Below are 20273 nucleotides of genomic sequence, written 5' to 3' on the forward strand. Positions count from 1 at the left end.
ATATAACGTCGTTTGTTCATTAAACAAGGAGTCTTATATGCTGATACAGCACGGGACAAATACAACTCAGTTTGCAACACCAAACTTATCATTGGAAGATACAGGCTCTCTAAACTCTCACACTTGCTGATGGGAGTGTAAATTTGATATATCCCTTTGGAAGACTCTTGAGCCCTTTCTCCTAAAGCTAAACAATGCCTACCCGAATCAGAAATTCTATTCCGAGGTATTAACCCAAAAGAAATGAGTGAGTTTTGTCCACCGGAAGACATGTACGAGGAATGTGCACAGCAGCTGTATTCATAACAGCCAAATACCAGAAACAAGCCAAATGCCTATCAACTGGAGGATGGATAAATAAATTGTGGGAGATCGTACAGAGTAATACTATTCATGAATAAAAAGGAATGAACTCCTCCTATACACAGCAACATGGATCACTCTCATACATACTGTGATGAGTGAAAGAAGTAAGATTCAAAAGAGCGTACACTGTATGACTCTGTTTATACAAATTTAAAGAACAGGTGAAACTAACCTATGGGAGTAGAGTCAGAATAGCGGCTACCTGGTAGGAAGAAGTGAACAGAAGAGAGGAAATATTAACTTGGAAGAAGGCTGAAGGAGTCTACTGGGTTCCAGAAACGCTCTTCACTTCATCAGAGTGTCAGTAACACAGACTATACGTTATACATGTGTATTTGTAAAATTTTGTCAAGCTGTACACCTCAGATTTTTTGCAAGTTAATACATGCGTGTCATACCTCACTCTAAAAGCTTCCCCCAAACACTCATGAACACACACACACACACACACTCATAATGCACACAGATATGTGCATCTTTCAATTTCAGTTTGAGGAAGCAGAGTCTTTAGTGATGAGAGGAGGGTCAGCAATGTTACTGTTATTCCAAACAGGTTGCTCTATACCCAAACTCTACAGGATCTCATCTAATGCACTCTGGAGATAAATGCAGATGACTCCCTGGTCACCTCTAATAAAGACTCCCTCTTCGTTTACCTGAGCCATCTCTACATACAGATCTCTAGTTACTATGGGATGGGCAACGGGGAAAAGGTGACTATACAATCATGTAAGAAATGTTACTAGCCCTAAATAACAGATTCTTTTTTTTTTTTCGTTATGCGGGCCTCTCACTGTTGTGGCCTCTCCCGTTGCGGAGCACAGGCTCCGGACGCACAGGCTCAGCGGCCATGGCTCACGGGCTTAGTTGCTCCGCGGCATGTGGGATCTTCCCGGACCAGGGCACGAACCCGTGTCTCCTGCATCGGCAGGCGGATTCTCAACCACTGCGCCACCAGGGAAGCCCCAGATTCTTTTTTAAGAATTTGTTTATATAAATTAAGAGTTTGGGATTAACATATACATACTACTATATATAAAACAGATAACCAACAAGGACCTACTGTATAGAACAGGGAACTATACTCAATATTTTGTAATAACCTATAAGGGAAAAGAATCTGAAAATGAGTATATATATATATATCTGAATTTTTGTATATTTTGTATATCTGAAGATATACAGATATATTTTGTGTATCTGAAACAAGAACAACGTTGTAAATCAACTATACGTCAATAAAAATAATAATAATGATAATTCTTTTAAACGTGTGATGAGGAGCCTGGAGTCATGGAGGGCACGTGTCACACATTCTTGTTGAAACAATCACGATAACAGGGCTAACCTGGAGGGACACAGGTAATCTGACTCTTCAAGGCACAAGGACCATGACCAAAACCAGAACAGGACTGGGAGCCTGGATGCCAGTAGTTCCAGTATCCACCAAAGACTTTATTCTCCTTGCTGCTCTTCAAGGAGTTTTGTGGAAATGTTGAAGCCAAAAGAGTCCCTTAATGCTTTAGACTCATTGGTGTTTAAGCTTTTTAAGGTCACAGATCTTTTTGAGAATCTGATAAAAACTATGGGGAACCAGGGGGGAAAGAAAGCATAAAATGTTGCATGTGTTTTAAGTCTTAAGTAATACTTAAGAGCACCTAACCACAGAACTGTAAAACTATTAAGAAGAGTCTGAAACCTCTTCTCAATAATACAGTCTAACAGACTGTTGGTGTAAAGTAATTTATAATAAAGCTAAAGACTGATTCCTTATATTACTTTGTTTTTAGCTGGAGCTATATTTAATCAATGCACTAACACTAGGTATCTCCTACTATGATCTTGCTTTAGTCTTAAAAATGGAGAAATGAGCTAATTATTACCTAACAAATACAATCCATTTCATAAGAAATATATATTTTGAAACATGTAGTAACTGCACAGGTAAATGTAAAATATAAATGTATTTTCACTCATAACTCATTTTTTATCCTAACTGATTTAAAATACAATTGAATAAAGCAATAATTATAAATCTTGCTGATGGACATACAATACATAAAGATGTAATTTGTTTGACAACTACAGCACAAAAGAGAATTGTGTGGGAGCAAAGTTTTGTATACTATTGAAATTAAGGTAGCATTAATCTGAATTAGATTGTTACAAGTTAAGATGTTAATTGTAATTCCAGGGAAACCACCAAGAAAGTAATTCAAAAAATATAGTAAAAGAAACAACAAGGGAATTAAAATGGCATACTACAAAATATCTATTTAACACAAAAAAGGCAGTAATGAGGAATCAAGGAACAAAAATAAATAAAATATAAATGGTAGACATAAATCCTACTCTGTCACTAATTACATTAAATGTAAAGTAATTAAACACTCTAAAAGGCAAATGTTGGCAGAAAGGATTAAAAAAAAATCCAACTATATACTGTCTCCAAGAGACACAAATTACATTCAAAGACACAAATAGGTTAAGAGCGCAAGCATGGAAAAGATATACTATGCAAACAGTAACCAAAAGAGAGCTGGAGTGGCTATACTAATAACAGACAAAATAGACTTGAGGACAAAAATTGTTACTAGACACAGAGGGACATTTTATAATGACAAAACAGTCAATTCATAAAGAAGATATAAGAAATATAAACCTTTATATACCTAATCAAAGTGCACCAAAATACATAAAGTAAAAATTGACAGAACTGAAGAGAAGAATAAACAATTCAAAAATAATAGTTGAAGACTCCACTACCTTACTTTCAGTAATGGATAGAACAACTAAACAGAAAACCAATAAGAAAATAAAGGACCTGAACAACACTGTAAACCAAGTGGTCCTAACACACATCTATCTACACAACACTTTACTCAACAGCAGACTACAATTCTTCTCAAATGCACATGGTACAGCCTCCAGAACAGATCATATGTTAGACTATAAAACAAGACTCAATAAAGTTTGTACAGTTTTATTGAGATATAATTGACATATAACGTTGTGTAAGTTTAAGGTATGCAACATAATGATTTGATATACGTACGTACAAATGGTCCCTGACTTAGGCTGGTTCGATTTACAATTTTTCAACTTACCATAGTGCAGAAGTGACACCCATTCAGTAGAAAGCATACTTCAAATTTTGAATTTTGACATTCTCCTGGGCTAGCAATATCCGGTACAATACAGGTATACCTCAGAGATATTGTGGGTTCAGTTCCAGACCACCACAATAAAGCAAATAACACAATAAAGCGAATATTGCAGTAAAGCTAGTCACACAAATTTTTTGGTTTCCCAATGCAGATAAAAGTTATATTTACACTATACTGTAGCCGATTAAGTGATCAACAGCATGTGTCTAAAAAAACTATGTACATACCTTAATTTTAAAATCCTTTATTGGGAATTCCCTGGAGGTCCAGTGGTTAGGAGTCTATGCTTTCACTGCTAAGGGCCCGGGGTTCAATCCCTGGTCAGGGAACTAAGATCCCACAAGCCACACAGCATGGCCAAATAAAATAAAAAATAAAAAAAATAAATAAAAAATACTTTATTGCTGAAAAATGCTAACCATCATCTGAACCATCAGCTAGGCATAATGTTTTTGCTGGTAGAGAGTTTGAACTATTGCAAGGATTACCAAAATGTGACACAGAGACATGAAGAGCAAATGCTGCTGGGAAAATGGTGCCAATAGACTTGCCTGATGCAAGGTTGCCACAAACCTTCAATCTGCAGAAAATACATTATATGGGAAGTGCAATAAAGTGAAGCACAATAAAACAAGGTATGCCTGTACTCTCTCGTGATGCTGGGCAGCAGCAGTGAGTACAGCACCCAGCCAGCCATGTGATCACCAGGGTGAAGAACCAATACACTTACAAGCACTCTGTACCCAGACAACCCTCCCATTTTTCACTTTCAGTACAGTACTCATAAATTACATGAGATATTCAACACTTTATTATAAAACAGGCTTTACATTAGGTGATGTTGCCCAACTGTGGGCTAAATAAGTGTTCTGAGCATGTTTGAAGTAGCCTAGGCTAAGCTATGATGTTTGGTAGGTTAGATGTATTAAATACATTTTTCGACGTAGGGTATTTTTAACTTATGATGGCTTTATCAGGACTTAACCCCATCATATGTCAAGGAAGATCTGTACTTCAAAATGATTACCACAATAAGTTTAGTTCCATCATGTCACATAGTTAAACATTTTTTTCTTGTTTTGAGGACTTTTTTTTTTTTTTAGCAGTATGCAGACCTCTCACTGCCGTGGCCTCTCCCATTGCGGAGCACAGGCTCCGGATGCGCAGGCCCAGCGGCCACGGCTCACGGGCCCAGCCGCTCTGCAGCATGTGGGATCTTCCCGGACCGGGGCACGAACCCGCGTCCCCTGCATCGGCAGGCGGACCCTCAACCACTGCGCCACAAGGGAAGCCCTTGAGTACTTTTAAGATTTACTCTCTTAGCAAGTTTCAAATATAGAGTACAGTCTTGTTAACTATAGTCAGCATACTGTACATTAAATCCCCGTAATTTACTTATCTTATAACTGGAAGTTTGTACCTTTGACCACCTTCACCCAATTCCCCCATCCTCAATTCCCCAATAAATTTAAAGGATTGAAATCACATAAAGCATGTTATCCAACTACAATTGAATGAAATTAGAAATCATTAACATGGGAAATTTAGAAAATTAATAAACCTGTGCAAACAAAACAACACACTCCTAAATACCCAATTGATAAAAAAAAGAAATCAAAGGGAAATTGGAATATATCTTAGATAAATGAAAATGGAAACCCAACATACCAACTCTTATGGAATGCAGCTAATGCAAGAGAAAACCAATGAAACAAAAAATTGGTTCTTTGAAGAGATTAACAAAAGTGACAAGACTTTAGCTAGACTGACCAAGAAATAGAGAGGACTGAAATTATTAAAATCAGGAATGAAACAGGTGACATTACTACCAACCTTACGGAAATAAAAAGAAATACTACTACATAAAGGAACACTATGAACAAATATATGCCAACAAATTAAATCAATAAACTAGATGAAATAGAAAATTTCTAAAAAGACACAATCTACAAAAACTGACTCAAAAAGACATAGAGAATCTGCGTGGACCTAAACAATTAAGAAATTTTATTAGCAATCAAAAAACTTCCCGCAAATAAAAAACCCAAGCCTAGATTGCTTCACTGATGAATTCTACAAATATTAAGAGAAGAACTAACACCAATTCTTCACAAACTTCCAAAAAATAGGAGATGGGTCACTTTCCAATTCATTATTTGAGGTGATTATTACTCAGATACAAAAAACAGACAAAAACATCACAAGAAATGAAAAGTGTAAAACAATATCCATTAAGAATAAAGACACGGGCTTCCCTGGTGGCGCAGTGGTTGAGAATCCGCCTGCCGATGCGGGGGACACGGGTTCGTGCCCTGGTCCGGGAGGATCCCACATGCCGCGGAGCAACTAAGCCCGTGAGCCATGGCCGCTGAGCCTGTGCGTCCGGAGCCTGTGCTCCGCAACGGGAGAGGCCACAAAGGTGAGAGGCCCGCATACCGCAAAAAAAAAAAAAAAAAAAAAAGAATAAAGACACAAGTTCTCAACAAATACCTTAAAAAAATTAAACTTAGAATCTAATAATCCAGGTCCTATCAAATGGGGCTTCTTCCACAAGAGACCAAAACCATCCTCTGAGTTTTGACCACACTCTCTACTAGGCACATTAAGCAATCTCATTACTATTCACTCTACAGTAAAATTAAGCAATCTCATTACTATTCACTCTACAGTAAAACATACAAAATCAATGTAATTATAAACATATCTCCCAAACTCGCCCATCTCCTTCTGTCACCCACCAAAAAACTACACAGCAGTTTTTTGAGACAAATATTTCTACTTTTTGTGACTGATGCATTAGCCAGCATTATTCTAAAATTATAATGGTTTTTACAGAACCAGATTTCACAGACTCCAATCTTCTATGCTATACAACACTCCTCATAAGGGAGACATTTGGCCCTTGATGAAACATCTCCAATTTGGCCTCCACAAAACTGATTCCTTTGAAATCTAAGTAGGTTATGTTAAGCATAAGGATATTTTTAAGCATAGTATAGGGTGCTGCTTTTCAGCATTTTCTCTACTACATTGGAGATAAATTTATAGTCACCGGGTGGAAGAAAGCCTTACTCTCCAAATTATAACCCTGGAGTGGACCGAGGAGATCATACCCACCACAGAATCTCAAGCAAACACGCTTCTCTAAAGCAGTGTGCTTTGCAGATTCATTAAACCTTTAAATTACCAGAGGAATTTATTAAAATGCATATTCCCAAGTCTTAATAAGAGATTCTGGTAAGTTTTCAAATAGGCCCAGGAATCTGCATTCTTAACTCACCCACTCCCCAAATGTTCCTGACTATTGAGAAAACACTACCCTGGAGGTACCTGATTTCTAGATTCACTCCCTATGCTTAACAGGAGCAACCACAGGCCAATACAGGTACCCAGGAGAACCCTCTCCTGACCATGTTTCATAATGCGAGTGGTCCCCCTGGTCACACGCATTTCCTAGAGGGGTGGGAAGAAAAATCTGGACAATTGTTTTCCTAGAGGCTCAAAGAACCCACTGAACAGGGAGAAGGTGGGAAGTTGATTTTTTGCTATAGAAACATGTAGGTTAAAGAGGCAGGATTTCTTGTACAGATGCCTCAAATATTGAGGAATAACAGGGCATGTGAAAGGTATCACACTGTTCTAGGCTTGCTACCACAAAATGGGAGATTCTTGCAAGGCTTCGGCCATCTATGCTACTCAACTGTTAGCAACTATTACTAGGTAGAGGAAGAGACTGCCTGCTACAAAAGATTCTCTTCCAAACTTAAGATTCTTCCCGAGCTGCAAATCATCTCAGATTATTCCTGAATTCAAGACCACAACCTGCAAAATAATCAAGTCAATGCCTACAACGTAATTAAGTCAAGTTGCTGCCAGCCTTAATCATGTGTGTTCTCTCTCTCTCTCATTAAAAGTTAGGAATCCGGGCTTCCCTGGTGGCGCAGTGGTTGAGAGTCCGCCTGCCAATACAGGGGACGCGGGTTCGTGCCCCGGTCCGGGAGGATCCCACGTGCCGCGGAGCAACTAAGCCCGTGAGCCACGGCGGCTGAGCCTGCGCGTCTGGAGCCTGTGCTCCGCAACGGGAGAGGCCACAACAGTGAGAGGCCCGCGTATCGCAAAAAAAAAAAAAGTTGGGAATCCAAGTGCATTCAAACCTTTTAAAGACAAACCAATGTTTCCCGATGTGTGGCATTTAAGAATTTTATAAGGGCTTTCATATTTATTGAGTTTCTGATGGTTTACGATAAGAGACCTTACAAATCCATAAAAGCAGACTGGGCTGGAGTTTACTGCTGTTATACAAAGGGATCTTTGTATGACAGATAATTCAAAGGGCAAGTCAGCTCTGAACCAGTGTCCTGCCTCTGTATCAAGGGGGAACTCTGACCTAGAAGGACCCTTCAACATGTGAGAGTAAAAATTTGATCACACACAAGAGGGATTGCGACTACAGAAGGACCATACCAGTTAGGGTCCACTTTGCCACTTTGATAAATATGCAAACGGTAGAAGAGATCTTTTTTGCATTACACGGGCCTCTAACTGTTGTGGCCTCTCCCGTTGCGGAGCACAGGCTCCGGATGCGCAGGCTCAGCCGCCATGGCTCACGGGCCCAGCCGCTCCGCGGCACGTGGGATCTTCCCGGACCGGGGCACGAATCCGTGTCCCCTGCATCGTCAGGCGGACTCTCAACCACTGCGCCACCAGGTAAGCCCCTGGGAGGCAGATTTGAGATCCATTCTCCCCTCTCCTCACTTGGCCGCCTCGTGAATACAGGTTTTCTCTGCTGCATACTTCGGCGTCTCAGTGTTTGGCCTGTTGCCTGTCCAGCAAATGAACCAGGTTTGGTAACATAGTTTCCTATTTCTAAGTTGGTTTGCCGTTCATTAGATATTTGAAATTCGAATTCTTTGTCAATCATATGTTACAAACGTCCTCTTTTTTTTTTTTTTTGGCGGTACGCAGGCCTCTAACTGCCGTGGCCTCTCCCATTGCTGACGTTGCACAGGCTCCAGACGCGCAGGCTCAGCGGCCATGGCTCACAGGCCCAGCCGCTCCGCGGCATGTGGGATCCTCCCGGACCGGGGCACGAACCCGTGTCCCCTGCATCAGCAGGCGGACTCTCAACCACTGTGCCCAGGGATGCCCAGAAGAGATCATTTATAAAGCCAACGCTAACAGTCGATTCTCGTTACCTATTGTATATTCTACAGCTTTTTTTTTTTTTACAGCTCTTATTTTTATTTTATTTAGTTGAATAAGGGCAAAGAGTCTGATGTTTAGAATGCTTACTGACTCCTAAAATCCCCACACTCTTACCCTACTCCCCTTGCCTGGACAGCTACAACTCATCCTTAGGATCTTAGCTTAAAAATCTACCTGCCTGGGGCTTGGTGGCGCAGTGGTTGAGAATCTGCCTGCCGATGCAGGGGACACAGGTTCATGCCCCGGTCCGGGAAGATCCCACGTGCCACGGAGCGGCTGGGCCCGTGAGCCATGGCCACTGAGCCTGCGCATCCGGAACCTGTGCTCCTCAACGGGAGAGGCCACAACAGTGAGAGGCCCGCGTACCACAAAGAAAAAAAAAATCTACCTGCTTCAGATAGGTATATGCAATCCTCTCACTCTAGGTGAGTTCCCTAGTTACATTTGCAAATGGTTTTTTTCTCCTCACAGAATTTTTAATTATGATTTTTCATTAATAACTATTTAGTTATTAGTATATTCAAAGATTTATCTCTCAACCACCTCCCGCTGGTCTTTGTTGAATGCTATATTACAGGCGCCTAGCAAGTGCCTTTTGGGCCTTAGACTCTTTTTTTAAATTTTTATTGGAGTATAGTTGACTCACAATGTTGTGTTAGTTTCAGGCGTACAGCAAAGTGAACCAATGATACATATACATATATCCACTCTTTTTTTAGATTGTTTTCCCATAGGTCATTACAGAGTGTTGAGTAGAGTTCCCTGGGCTATAGAGTAGGTCCTTATTAGTTATCTGTTTTATATATAATAATGTGTATATGTCAATCCCAATCTCCCAATTTATCTCCCCCCACCCGGTAACCATGTTTGTTTGCTACATCTGTGACTCTATTTGTTTTGTAAATAAGTTCATTTGTACCATATTTTTACATTCCACATATAAGTGATATAATATGGTATTTGTCTTTCTCTGACTTACTTCACTCAGTATGACAACCTCTGGGTCCATCCATGTTGCTGCAAATGGCATTATTTCATTTTTTATGGCTGAGTAATATTCCATTGAATATATGTACCACATCTTCTGTATCTATTCCTCTGTTAATGGACATTTAGGTTGGTTCCATGTCCTGACTATTGTAAATAGTGCTGCAATGAACATTGGGTGCATGTGTCTTTTAGATTCTTAATAAATGATTCTAAATGAATAACTGAATTTTATCAGGTTGATTTCACAATCGAATATATTAACTATTAGAATATGTAAATTCAGCATTTTACTCAACAAGTGTCAGGTGCCATAACAAAAGTGCATTTATTCATAGGTCCATGTGTATTTTATTAAATCATTATAGGCACTTTAATATAGAAGAAATGTATATATATGTGTGTGTGTACATACATATATGTACACACATATATAAATTTTTTTTCAGGTTCTTCCCACTTATGACTAAACTTTCAACTAATGAACTATATGCAAATAAGATGAAAATGACCAAAATCATGGTTTTCTGATTTTCGTCCATCTAAGTATCTTCAGGGTAATCAAAATTTATATATAAGTATATTATGCATAGCAAATATTTCAAAATTAAGATCTTTTTCATGGCTTTATCCAACATTATTCCTAATAAGAGATTTACTCAATATATATTCAGGAAATATATCTACTTAAGCACTACACTTAAATTTAGACTTACTTTGAATCAGTAAGAATGAAGTTTCAGCTTCACTTATTAAAAGTTGGCCTGTGGATGTGTTCTCAGGAAAACGTGATTATTCTCAAGTTAATTTTGCACAATGCTGTGTATGTAGTCTTATGTTCATCAGTGAATTCTGCAAACTCTGTGTTGATGGCAGCTTCATTATGTAAATGTTAGCCATTATAGAGACTATCTGGAAAATTATCTGCAACATAAGAAATCTTTTACATCTGTCATCCCTTCATACAAGCCCACAGGCTCATTTATTTCCTCGGGAGTTCTACTCAGACAGCCCCTAATTTAAGTGGCTAGAAAAATAAAAAATTGTGTTTGAAGAGTCAAGTGGAAACTCCCAGACCTTAAAAAGTCAGAACATATTTTTTTAAATACTCTTTGACTTCTCGACTCATCCCCTCACAAAGTGCTTCACAACATTTTTTTGAAACTTAACACACACACACACACACACACACACACACACACACACACACCCTTAAATGGACCGATGGCCCAAAAGAAAGTCAGCTTACAGGAAAGGATGCTGGAGGTCCTCTAAAGTAGTATTCCCAAACTGCAGGCTGGAAATCAATTTGGTATGTCACCTTAGCATGTTATTAAAAACAGAACAGAGTGGAGTGGCATAGAATGGAATGGATAATCAGTATTTGCTGATATTGAATTTCCTAACTTAGAAACTCTGGCATGATGGGAAATCTTGGAGCGAGAAGCTGTGTGTATATGTGAAAGTATATTTGGATATAATAAGCCCACTGATAAAGAGCTCACATATTTGGAGCTCAGGCATGCTGTGACACAGTGGCCATAGTTGAGTATAATCCCAGAGAGAAAGGCTTCCTGGCCCTGCCCTCACTGTGAGAACCATCAGTGGGGCCACCATGTTCCTGACACACTGCAGTGCTCACCCTGGGGGACAAGAGGGACATCTGAATTCTGGACTCCCTTTTAGAACCCTTTTTCGTAAGGCCATAGTAAAAACCACAGACTTCTTTAGAGAAGGGACCCTCCCCATAGGATTTCTGAACTTACCACAAGACGGGGACCCCAGGGAGGAGTAAGAGGTTCTCATGATACACTGGATGTGATGTTGAAACCATTTAATTAGATGGGACCTAATGGGACCTAATTTTATACCTCTAGTAAAGTGGACCATATTATTTACACAAGTATCTCAGGTATTTTAAGTTGTATCGGTCCATAGACAAGCTGACTTTTAAAGTATGATTTATGGAACACACACACAATATGCTATGTTGTAAAGGATAATGATAACTCTTACTAATATTAAAATCTCAATCCCTACGGTTCTAATTCCCTATTCCTGGAGAAAGAAGGATGCATGGGTATATGCATGTTTATGTGTAAAAGAAAAATGAAGGAAGAAACCTTACTGTCAAGAATGTCCTCAGAATTATTTTTAGTTTTGTCAGTTCCTAATACAGCCAGAGAAAATTATCTTAGTAGATGAGAAGGTATAAGCTTGTACAACGTAGAAGTGGACAACAATGAAGTCTTCTGATGATCTTAAAAGGGGAAACCCTGGATGTGTCTCAGACACTCAGTCTCCAAAGTGTCCTCAAATGTAAACACGGTCATACAAGCTACTCTTCCACAGACAAGGCACTGGGATCCATGGAAAGTGTCTCCTGGTCAGAGCAGGGTATTCCTTCTCCCATTCAATCTGCATAAATAAATAAACACAGGCACATACACATCAGCACATGCACACACAAACACCAGCCACAAGTCTCCCTTTGAGAACAACCAGATGTGGGCATCCGCAAGGCAACAATTTTTTTTTTTTAAAACCCACAAATGTCACACAATTAGGCATGGAAGGAGACTACACTCTTTTTCTTACCATATCACACAATCAGCATGGGGCTGAACCACAGGACTTTACCAATATTTGACTGTTTGACTTACAAAAATAACAATTCAGTACAGTTCGACCTAATATTGATGGAGTTCCCACCATCCTCAGAACACATAAGGTTAATTTTATTTGATATGCTACCTCCACAAAATGACAATTCAAATGACAGGGATAGTGACACCTTTATGATAATTTCACAAAAGTCAGAGAGAAAGAATAATGTGGAAGGATGCTCTCAGACAATGTGTTTGCAGGGTTGGGAAGTAAACTAGCAAGAACATACGAAGTCAAATAATACATCATGACCGAGAACATACAACTCACAAGACATTTGGTCCTTGTCCTCAAGCACCTACAATTTACTTGGGAAGTTATAATGCAAGAAAAAAATCACACCTATTATTTTACAATAATTACTCAGGGCAGATAAACTGGCACAAAGAATATCAAACAGTGCATGTCTTTATAGAGTTTAAATAGCATAACTCTCTTATCAATACAAAAAAAAGAAAACCTAATGCTGAAAAAGGCTAGTATTATACCAAAGGCTTCCCTGCTCACTAGAGTCACATTAAAAAAAATGTTTAAATCTTTAAAAATGTTTAAAGTGCTCCACCAATATAAATATTGCATAGAGGTCAAGGAGGGTTAAGACCAAATAAATGTCACTGGATTTCACAAATGAATAAAGGTGGACAAAAAAAATCCCAAAGCGATTAAATATTTAAGTAAAAAAAGGCCTCTGGATAAACAAGCAGACTGACTGTATGTGTTTATATCTGTCTCCTCCCAAAACCCAACAAAAAACAACAGCAAAGGAATAAAAAGGTATGAACATACATGGATAAAAAGAGAAGAGGCACGACTAGTTGATGAGTTCAATACATTTTACAGAAGCAGAAAAGTAGATAAAAGAATGGAAACAACTCAGCAGAATAGAGAAAGCTACTTTTTAAAAGTGCCTGTACAGGGCTTCCCTGGTGGCGCAGTGGTTGAGAGTCCGCCTGCCGATGCAGGGGACACGGGTTCGTACCCCGGTCCGGGAGGATCTCACATGCCGCCGAGCGGCTGGGCCCGTGAGCCATGGCTGCTGAGCCGGCGCGTTCGGAGCCTGTGCTCCGCAACGGGAGAGGCCACAGCAGTGAGAGGCCCGCGTACCGAAAATAAATAAATAAATAAAAGTGCCTGTACAGGCAACCAATGAAAAAGCAGCCAATTCTCACTGCACATTCACACACACACAAACACGCCGGCTTCAAACCTGGTTCTACCAACTACTACAGAAAGTGAGGATAAAGAACAACAATGACAATGGGGGACAGTCATCAGATGTGCCTTCAAGTCCCTTCCTCAACCCCAACATTGGCAAGGAAAGACCCAGGATGACAGCTATGTAGCAGGCCTAGAAAAAAAAAAAAAATCAGCCCAGATTACAGCAAAAGGGCAGAGGCCCCAAATGGAGGGGAGTTGTGGGTGGTGTCTCTCACTGGAGAATATAACTGCATTACCTGATATATCGAACCTTTGATAATGATTTTGACAGGCATTTGACAGAGCTGATGAAGCAATAACAAACAATTCTAAATAGTTCATAAAAAAATAAGCAAACAGAAATAAAGGCTATTATTAACTCTAGGGTAACAAAAAGCTGTATGGAAAACCTAATCTTCAGATAAGACTTCATTAAAATTTTAAACACACACAAAGGGTACCATTAAGAAAGTAAAAAGGCAAGCCATCTTCTAGGAGAAAATATTTGCAAATTGTCTATCTGACAAAGGATTCATATCCTGAATATATAAAGAACTACATACCAAAAAGAAAACAAGCAACCCAAATAAAACACATAGGCAAAAAACTTTAACAGACTCTTTGCATAAGATGATACCAAAATAACCAACAAGCATTATACTAGAAAAGATGTTCATCAGGGAAATGATGGTAAAGGAATTAAAAAGGTATGAACATAAACAAGACAAAGAACAGAAGAGACATGAGGGATGACAGATATCTGGTTTATAATAGAAATGTTCTATAACTTGATCTGGGTGGTAGCTATATGGAAATCCATATACATAAAAATCCACCAAGCTGAATATTAAGATTGGATACTTTAGTCAACAAACGTTATACTTTTTCTGATGTCATCAAGTAAGCTTTTTAAAAATTTATTTTATATTGGAGTATTGTTGATTATCAATGTTGTATTAGTTTCAGGTGTACAGCAAAGTTATTCCGTTATACATATTCACGTATCTATTCTTTTTCTATACTTTAATTTTTAAAAAATATAATCCTCAGCAATCAACAATTTTTGCCCTATTATTAGGGGATATGGAAGTAGAAGGATGAATGTAAGAGGGTAAATCTTTACCGGTCTTCACCAAATAAGAAAGGATAGATCCCTTCCTATCTTAAGCTTACTTGTGATTAGTAATAGCTGCCTCTGGGGAAACAAGACTGGCGGTTGAGGAGAGACAGGGGACTGCTAATTTTTCATAATAAGCCTTTTACTAATATCTGATTTTGTTAAACTGTGCATATATTAACTTGATGGGAAATTTTTAAGTGAATATTAAGTTATAAGCTATTAACTATGTGATTTTTTTTTTTTTTTTTTTTTTTTTTTTTTTTTGCGGTACGCGGGTCTCTCACTCCTGTGGCCTCTCCCGTTGCAGAGCACAGGCTCCGGAAACGCAGGCCCAGCGGCCATGGCTCACGAGCCCAGCCGCTCCGCAGCACGTGGGATCCCCCCGGACCCGGTCCGGGGCATGAACCGGTGTCCCCTGCATCAGCAGGCAGACTCTCTACCACTGCGCCATCAGGGAAGCCCAGCTATGTGATTATTTACACAACAACGGAGCAGAGAAGGCCTTTCAAGTGCGCTGCAGTGGACACCTTTCATTTTGCCAGCGCAGTGCCCATTCCCTTTTCTGCGCTCTGATTCTCCCTCCTCCACCAGCAGTACAGATGGTCTAGGGGAGATTTCTCCACCCCAGCTTCCGTAGTAGCCTGTGACTCAGGCCCAATCCAACCCATGGCCCTGGCCCTTGGCCAGAGATATATTTTCTTTTCCAGGGATAGGCACAAGCCGAAATTTGGGCAGATGAGGGCTATACTGAGGAGTTCTCTGTAAATGTGGCCTAGCCTAGAGGGGCTGGCAGCCATCTTGCTACCAAAAGAGAAGAACGTGCCCAAGAATGAGGCTGACAGGATGGACAGCAGAGATGAGAGATGAGGAAAAGACACCCGAGCCCTGATGCCTGTGGTTGAGCCCCGGTTCCATGCAGGTCTGAAGTCTGTCTTCCCCTGCTGTTTTCATAATTATAAGAGGCAGTACCGTGTAAGGAGGAAGTACTAGACTGAATGGCTTCAAACTTCAGCTTTACTGCAAACTGTGTGACCTTGGGCCTGTCACTTGACCTCTTCCTAATCTATAAAATAGGAATAGTAATGGTACCAACCTCACGGAATCAAATGAGGTAACACACACATATGTGCATATATTTTATATAGCTTAATCCAAACATAAATTTATTAAAATCTCATTTAAATTTATGTGTGCAAGAACCATATTTTTACTTTTAATTAAATCCTCTTCTTTCCTTAAGCAAATTTGAATTGAGTTTTCTGATACAACTGGCAGGATCCTAATTCAACAGCCAAAAGAGAAACCATGCAAAACCAATCGATAGATTTAAGCAAATATATAAAACATACACATAATATAAACATAAATGTGCTCTATAACTGAAAAAAAATCCTCAAAAAATTAAAAAGTAAATAGAAAAGGAAGAAATAATGTTTGGATTGATAAAGTTTCTGCCCTTACAAATAACAAGATGGAGATGCTACACAAAATGGGCACAAATATAAACACACAATTCACAAGTGAAACAAAACAAGAACGCAAGAAACTAATGTTCGGGTTTTAAAAATCAAACATGAAATAAACAGGAACTAATTTTTTCCGATGTTAAATCTAAAGAGTGCTTTAAATTTTATTATCTGGTGTTGGCAAATGTCCCATGGACTGCTAGTGAGAATGTAAACTGACACAACCTTTCTGAAAGGCAATCTAGCTATAATAAAAAGAAGCACACCTTTGACACCATAATTCTTCTTCTAGGAATTCATCTAAGGAGATACTTAAGAGTGTGTGGGAACGTTTTCCCTGTAAGTTTTCTCACTGACTGTATTTATATTCGAAAACACTGGAAACTGAGCGTCCAAAAACAGGGGGTCCCCATTAAAACTCATACATTCCAATACTGTTCAATCACTTATAATAGTGATGGAAAATGTTTGAAGAACGTTCATGATTATTAAATGAAATACACAAGTTACAAAACTATATAGGATGCGACTGTTTTAGTTGTATAAATATATACACAAATGTAAGGAAGCAAATGTACTGGGATACATAGCAAATGACTGTGAAATCTCTGGGTGGTAGAATTTATGTGTCCTAATTTGTTGGTGGGTTTTTTTTCCCCCTTATATATGTATTTCATTCTTTCTCCAATGAACTTTTACAGACTTTCAATAAGAAAAAATGTACCTTAAATTCATAGAAAGCCATAAATTACCTCTTAGTGTAGTTTCAGTCATGCATTTGGAGCCAAAATGCATGCAAGCTGTTAGGTGGAGTACAGGTGATAGAAAAGTCGAGGGAGTGGACACTCTTTTGAGAAAATGTGGTGGTAGAAACAAGGAGCAAAGGATCTCAAAAACATACGTAGCATATCATTATTGCAATGGAGCATCTGGATAAGAGGAGGAGACCGAAGATGCAAAAAGAAGGAATAACTGGGGGATATGTCTTATGAAGCCCAAAGGGCAACACACTGCTTTCCATTGTCCCGCGGCTTCTGCTTGGGATCGACTGGGCTGCCTTATCTGGATTCCCACATGCCCTTTTCCCATGCCTGCATGGGCTCAGAACTTACCCAGGGGCAAAACTCATACTCTCAGCCTCTTGGTGTCTTAACCCCCTAAGCTAAGTACAACAGGCAGTTTTCATCCGTAGCTTTCCCCAGGGAAGAAAGTAGGACACTTGAAGCCCTGCTCAAGGCTCCTCTGGGCCACCTTGATTAACCACCAACCACAAGTGAAATCATAACACACACCATTATGAAAAAGTGACTTTTCAACAATTCATAAGGGTTTGAATGCTCTCTAAGTCAGATTATATTTTCTTTTCAGTTATTTCTGGCATATTAACAGCTGGTGACCTAGATTAAGAAATAATTTAATATGTCAAAAGGCAGACTGTATCAATAAATTCCCTCACAGATGGGAAGTGGATTCAATGAAAAGCTTCAGACCTAAAATTCAAGTACTTACTTGGAAGGAGGGAGAGGGTGGGGAGGAATACCTACCAGTGGGTAAAATGAAGAATGGAAAAATGATGACAAAACCTGGCCAGGATCCAGCAGATCATGGCTACTTTCTGCACAAGTAGCCAGGGACTGGAAAGGGGCAGGAAGCCTTGTTAATTCAGCTGCTAAAGGAGCGGTAGGAGGAGAATCACAGTTCAGGATGAGCTTGGGTAGATATTAAAAGAAATACAATCCTCTTACTGCATTGAGAGCATGCATGTGTGAAGGGAGGGACGAGAGGCAGCCACCCAGCCTCTGGGCATGCGGACAGGCAAAGGAATCAGTGCCCCCTTCAGCTGAGTTCATGCGGGTCAATGGGAACTTGGCGGGGGGGGGCGTCCTGAGCCTAAGTCTGAAAAGGGCAATTCACCATCACAGTGGGCAACGCGGCAAATCTGACTTCCAGTAAAACAGGAAACCGCTAAACATACAGAATCCCTGGGATGGAAAATACTTCCACGTGAAAGAGAACACAGTTCAAGTGACACAGACCGCGGGGCTCATTAGCCGGTGTCCATTTTCAAGTACAATGCTTCATCTACAATATGAATGTCCTTTGCCAGGGAAACAAATGAAGACCTCAGTGCTGGCAAGGTCTTGACGACAAGCAGTGGGTAGGGAAGCCAGGCAAGCCCAGTGCCTGCTACGGTACCTCTCCAACTGCTCAGGGCTGGGCTTGATTTGGACATGGCGTTCATTTGTGCCCACCTCTCGGGGAGAAAAATAAATTACTGTGACCAATCTTGAGGGGCTTGTGAAACACCAGGGAACCCAACCCGTGCAACATGGATTTTTTTTTCCATGCAATAAAACGCCCTTCTCTGTGCAAAAATATGCAGAGAACTCTTAGGTTCAGGTCATATTTATTTTTGACCTTCCAGAGAAGGACGCTAGCGTCAAAAGGGATACGCATTCAGAGAGACTCCTCAAAAAGAAAAAAAAAGAAAGAAAAAACGAAAGAAAGAAGTGTTGTGCATCTAGATCTCGGTTTTGAACTTCAGGATTCACTCCACAGTACTGTATTAAAGCCCTTGGCTCTTCGCGATCAGCCTTCTTAATCCCAACAGATTTCTTCGGAGGTAGCTTCTGTGCTAAATCGCTCGTTCCTGCTGCACCCAAGTAGCCAGGAAATCCCGCCGGAGGAAGGACAGCGCCGCAATCTCCCGCCAGGACCTGCGGGCCGCGTCCCCACCAGCCGTTTGCGGCCGCGCGGTCAGCGGGCGCCGGGAGGAAGACGCGCTCAGCTCCGGGAGCCACAGGCGACCCGCCGCACCTGCCACAGCTCGTGCCGGGCGCCCGCCCAGGAGAGCGGGGAGCGCGGCCAGCCGCGCGGGGAGCGGCGATGCAGCCGGGAGACCCGGGCCAACCCCGCGCCTCCCGGGACAGGGGCTACGCGTCCCCGGCGCTCCCGCCTTCCCGCCGGCTCCCCGCAGCGCCGGGTGCCGCCTTGCTGCAGTGGCTGCGGCGGAGGGCAGGGCGTCCCCGCGACCCCGGCCCGGCCTCCTGCGCTCCCCCCAACACTACCCTCGCCCCGGCCGGCTCGGCCCTGCCCGCCGCGTCCCCGCCACCCGCTTCTGACCTTTTCCTGCGCGCGGTTGAGTCGCTTCTGGACGTTCTTGGCGAAGATGCCCGTCTTGATGTCGGCCATGGCTGCGGGTCCGCGGAGGCTGCGAGGAGCGAAGCGGGCGGCGAGGAGGAGCGGGAGAGGAGGAGGAGGAGCGGGAGGAGGAGGAGGAGCGGGAGAGGCGGCGAGGAGCCACCAAGCGCCAGGAGGGGTGAGGGAGGGGCGCGGCGGCGGGGACCCTCTTAAAGCGACAGAGCGGAGGCGGGACGCGCTGGGCCGTGCGGTGACACGGGTGGCGAGCTAAAGAGAGAGAAGCCAAAAGTCGAAATGCCCAGAGAGCGCCCACAGTGATGTAAGAGGAGGTTCTGGTGGAGAAAGGGAAGGGAGCCGAGCAGCAGCCGCAGGGCCCGCAGCAGCTCCGGGGTTCTCTGAAGGCGGAGTTTGTGGTGGGGGAGGGTGAGAGGGGCTCCAATTCTCTTCAGGAAAAAAAAAAAAGGCGGGTGTGGGCGGGGGAGTTGGAGAAGAGGGAAGGAGAACCCCGGGAAGGTGCAAGTGGAGCAGCTCCGAAATGGAGGGGGTTGGGCTGCGCTCGACGACGCCAGGTAGAGAATGCACCCCTCGATTATCTGTGTGTTCAAGAACACACCCTCGGGAGGCTCGCAGCCCAACGAGGGAAGCCAACTGGGAAACCGAGTCAAGGCAGAGGTTGGAGCTGCAGCAGAGACACTCGTAGAAAGGAGGGAGGCACCAATGGTGACACTTGTGTAAAGTTCCACACAAGACTTGGAGCGCGGGCGGGAGGTTCCTTTCTGAGAAGGGTCGACTCCTTTAAGGCAGGTGCTGTGCTTTGGTGATCTCTGTAATCCCTGCCCTGAACATAGGCACTCACTTTCCAAGAACCATTGCGTTGAAAGAGGAGGGTCCTTTATTGCCTCACACCAGCAGTGTAAGATCCAGGCCTCCTAACCTGTTGCTTCTTACCCACCTTCT

The 20273-nt window shown here is 41.6% G+C and overlaps 1 protein-coding gene across 2 annotated transcripts in view; it reads right to left on the reverse strand.

Moving 5' to 3' along the window:
* Positions 1-19891, reverse strand: part of LOC131762643 (amphiphysin) — a 186268-nt gene extending 166377 nt beyond the window's left edge. Inside the window, exon 1 of one of the 2 annotated variants that reach the window (XM_067042871.1) lies at positions 19299-19891. In XM_067042871.1, coding sequence (XP_066898972.1) covers positions 19299-19367 — 69 coding nt within the window. In that variant the 5' untranslated portion in view covers positions 19368-19891. The remainder of the gene's footprint in view (positions 1-19298) is intronic. The other variant, XM_067042872.1, reaches the window with a different exon arrangement.
* Positions 19892-20273: the final 382 nt, after the last annotated feature.

The sequence above is a fragment of the Kogia breviceps genome, chromosome 9 (genome assembly GCF_026419965.1).
Source record: "Kogia breviceps isolate mKogBre1 chromosome 9, mKogBre1 haplotype 1, whole genome shotgun sequence".
NCBI classification, from domain to species: Eukaryota; Metazoa; Chordata; class Mammalia; order Artiodactyla; family Physeteridae; genus Kogia; species Kogia breviceps.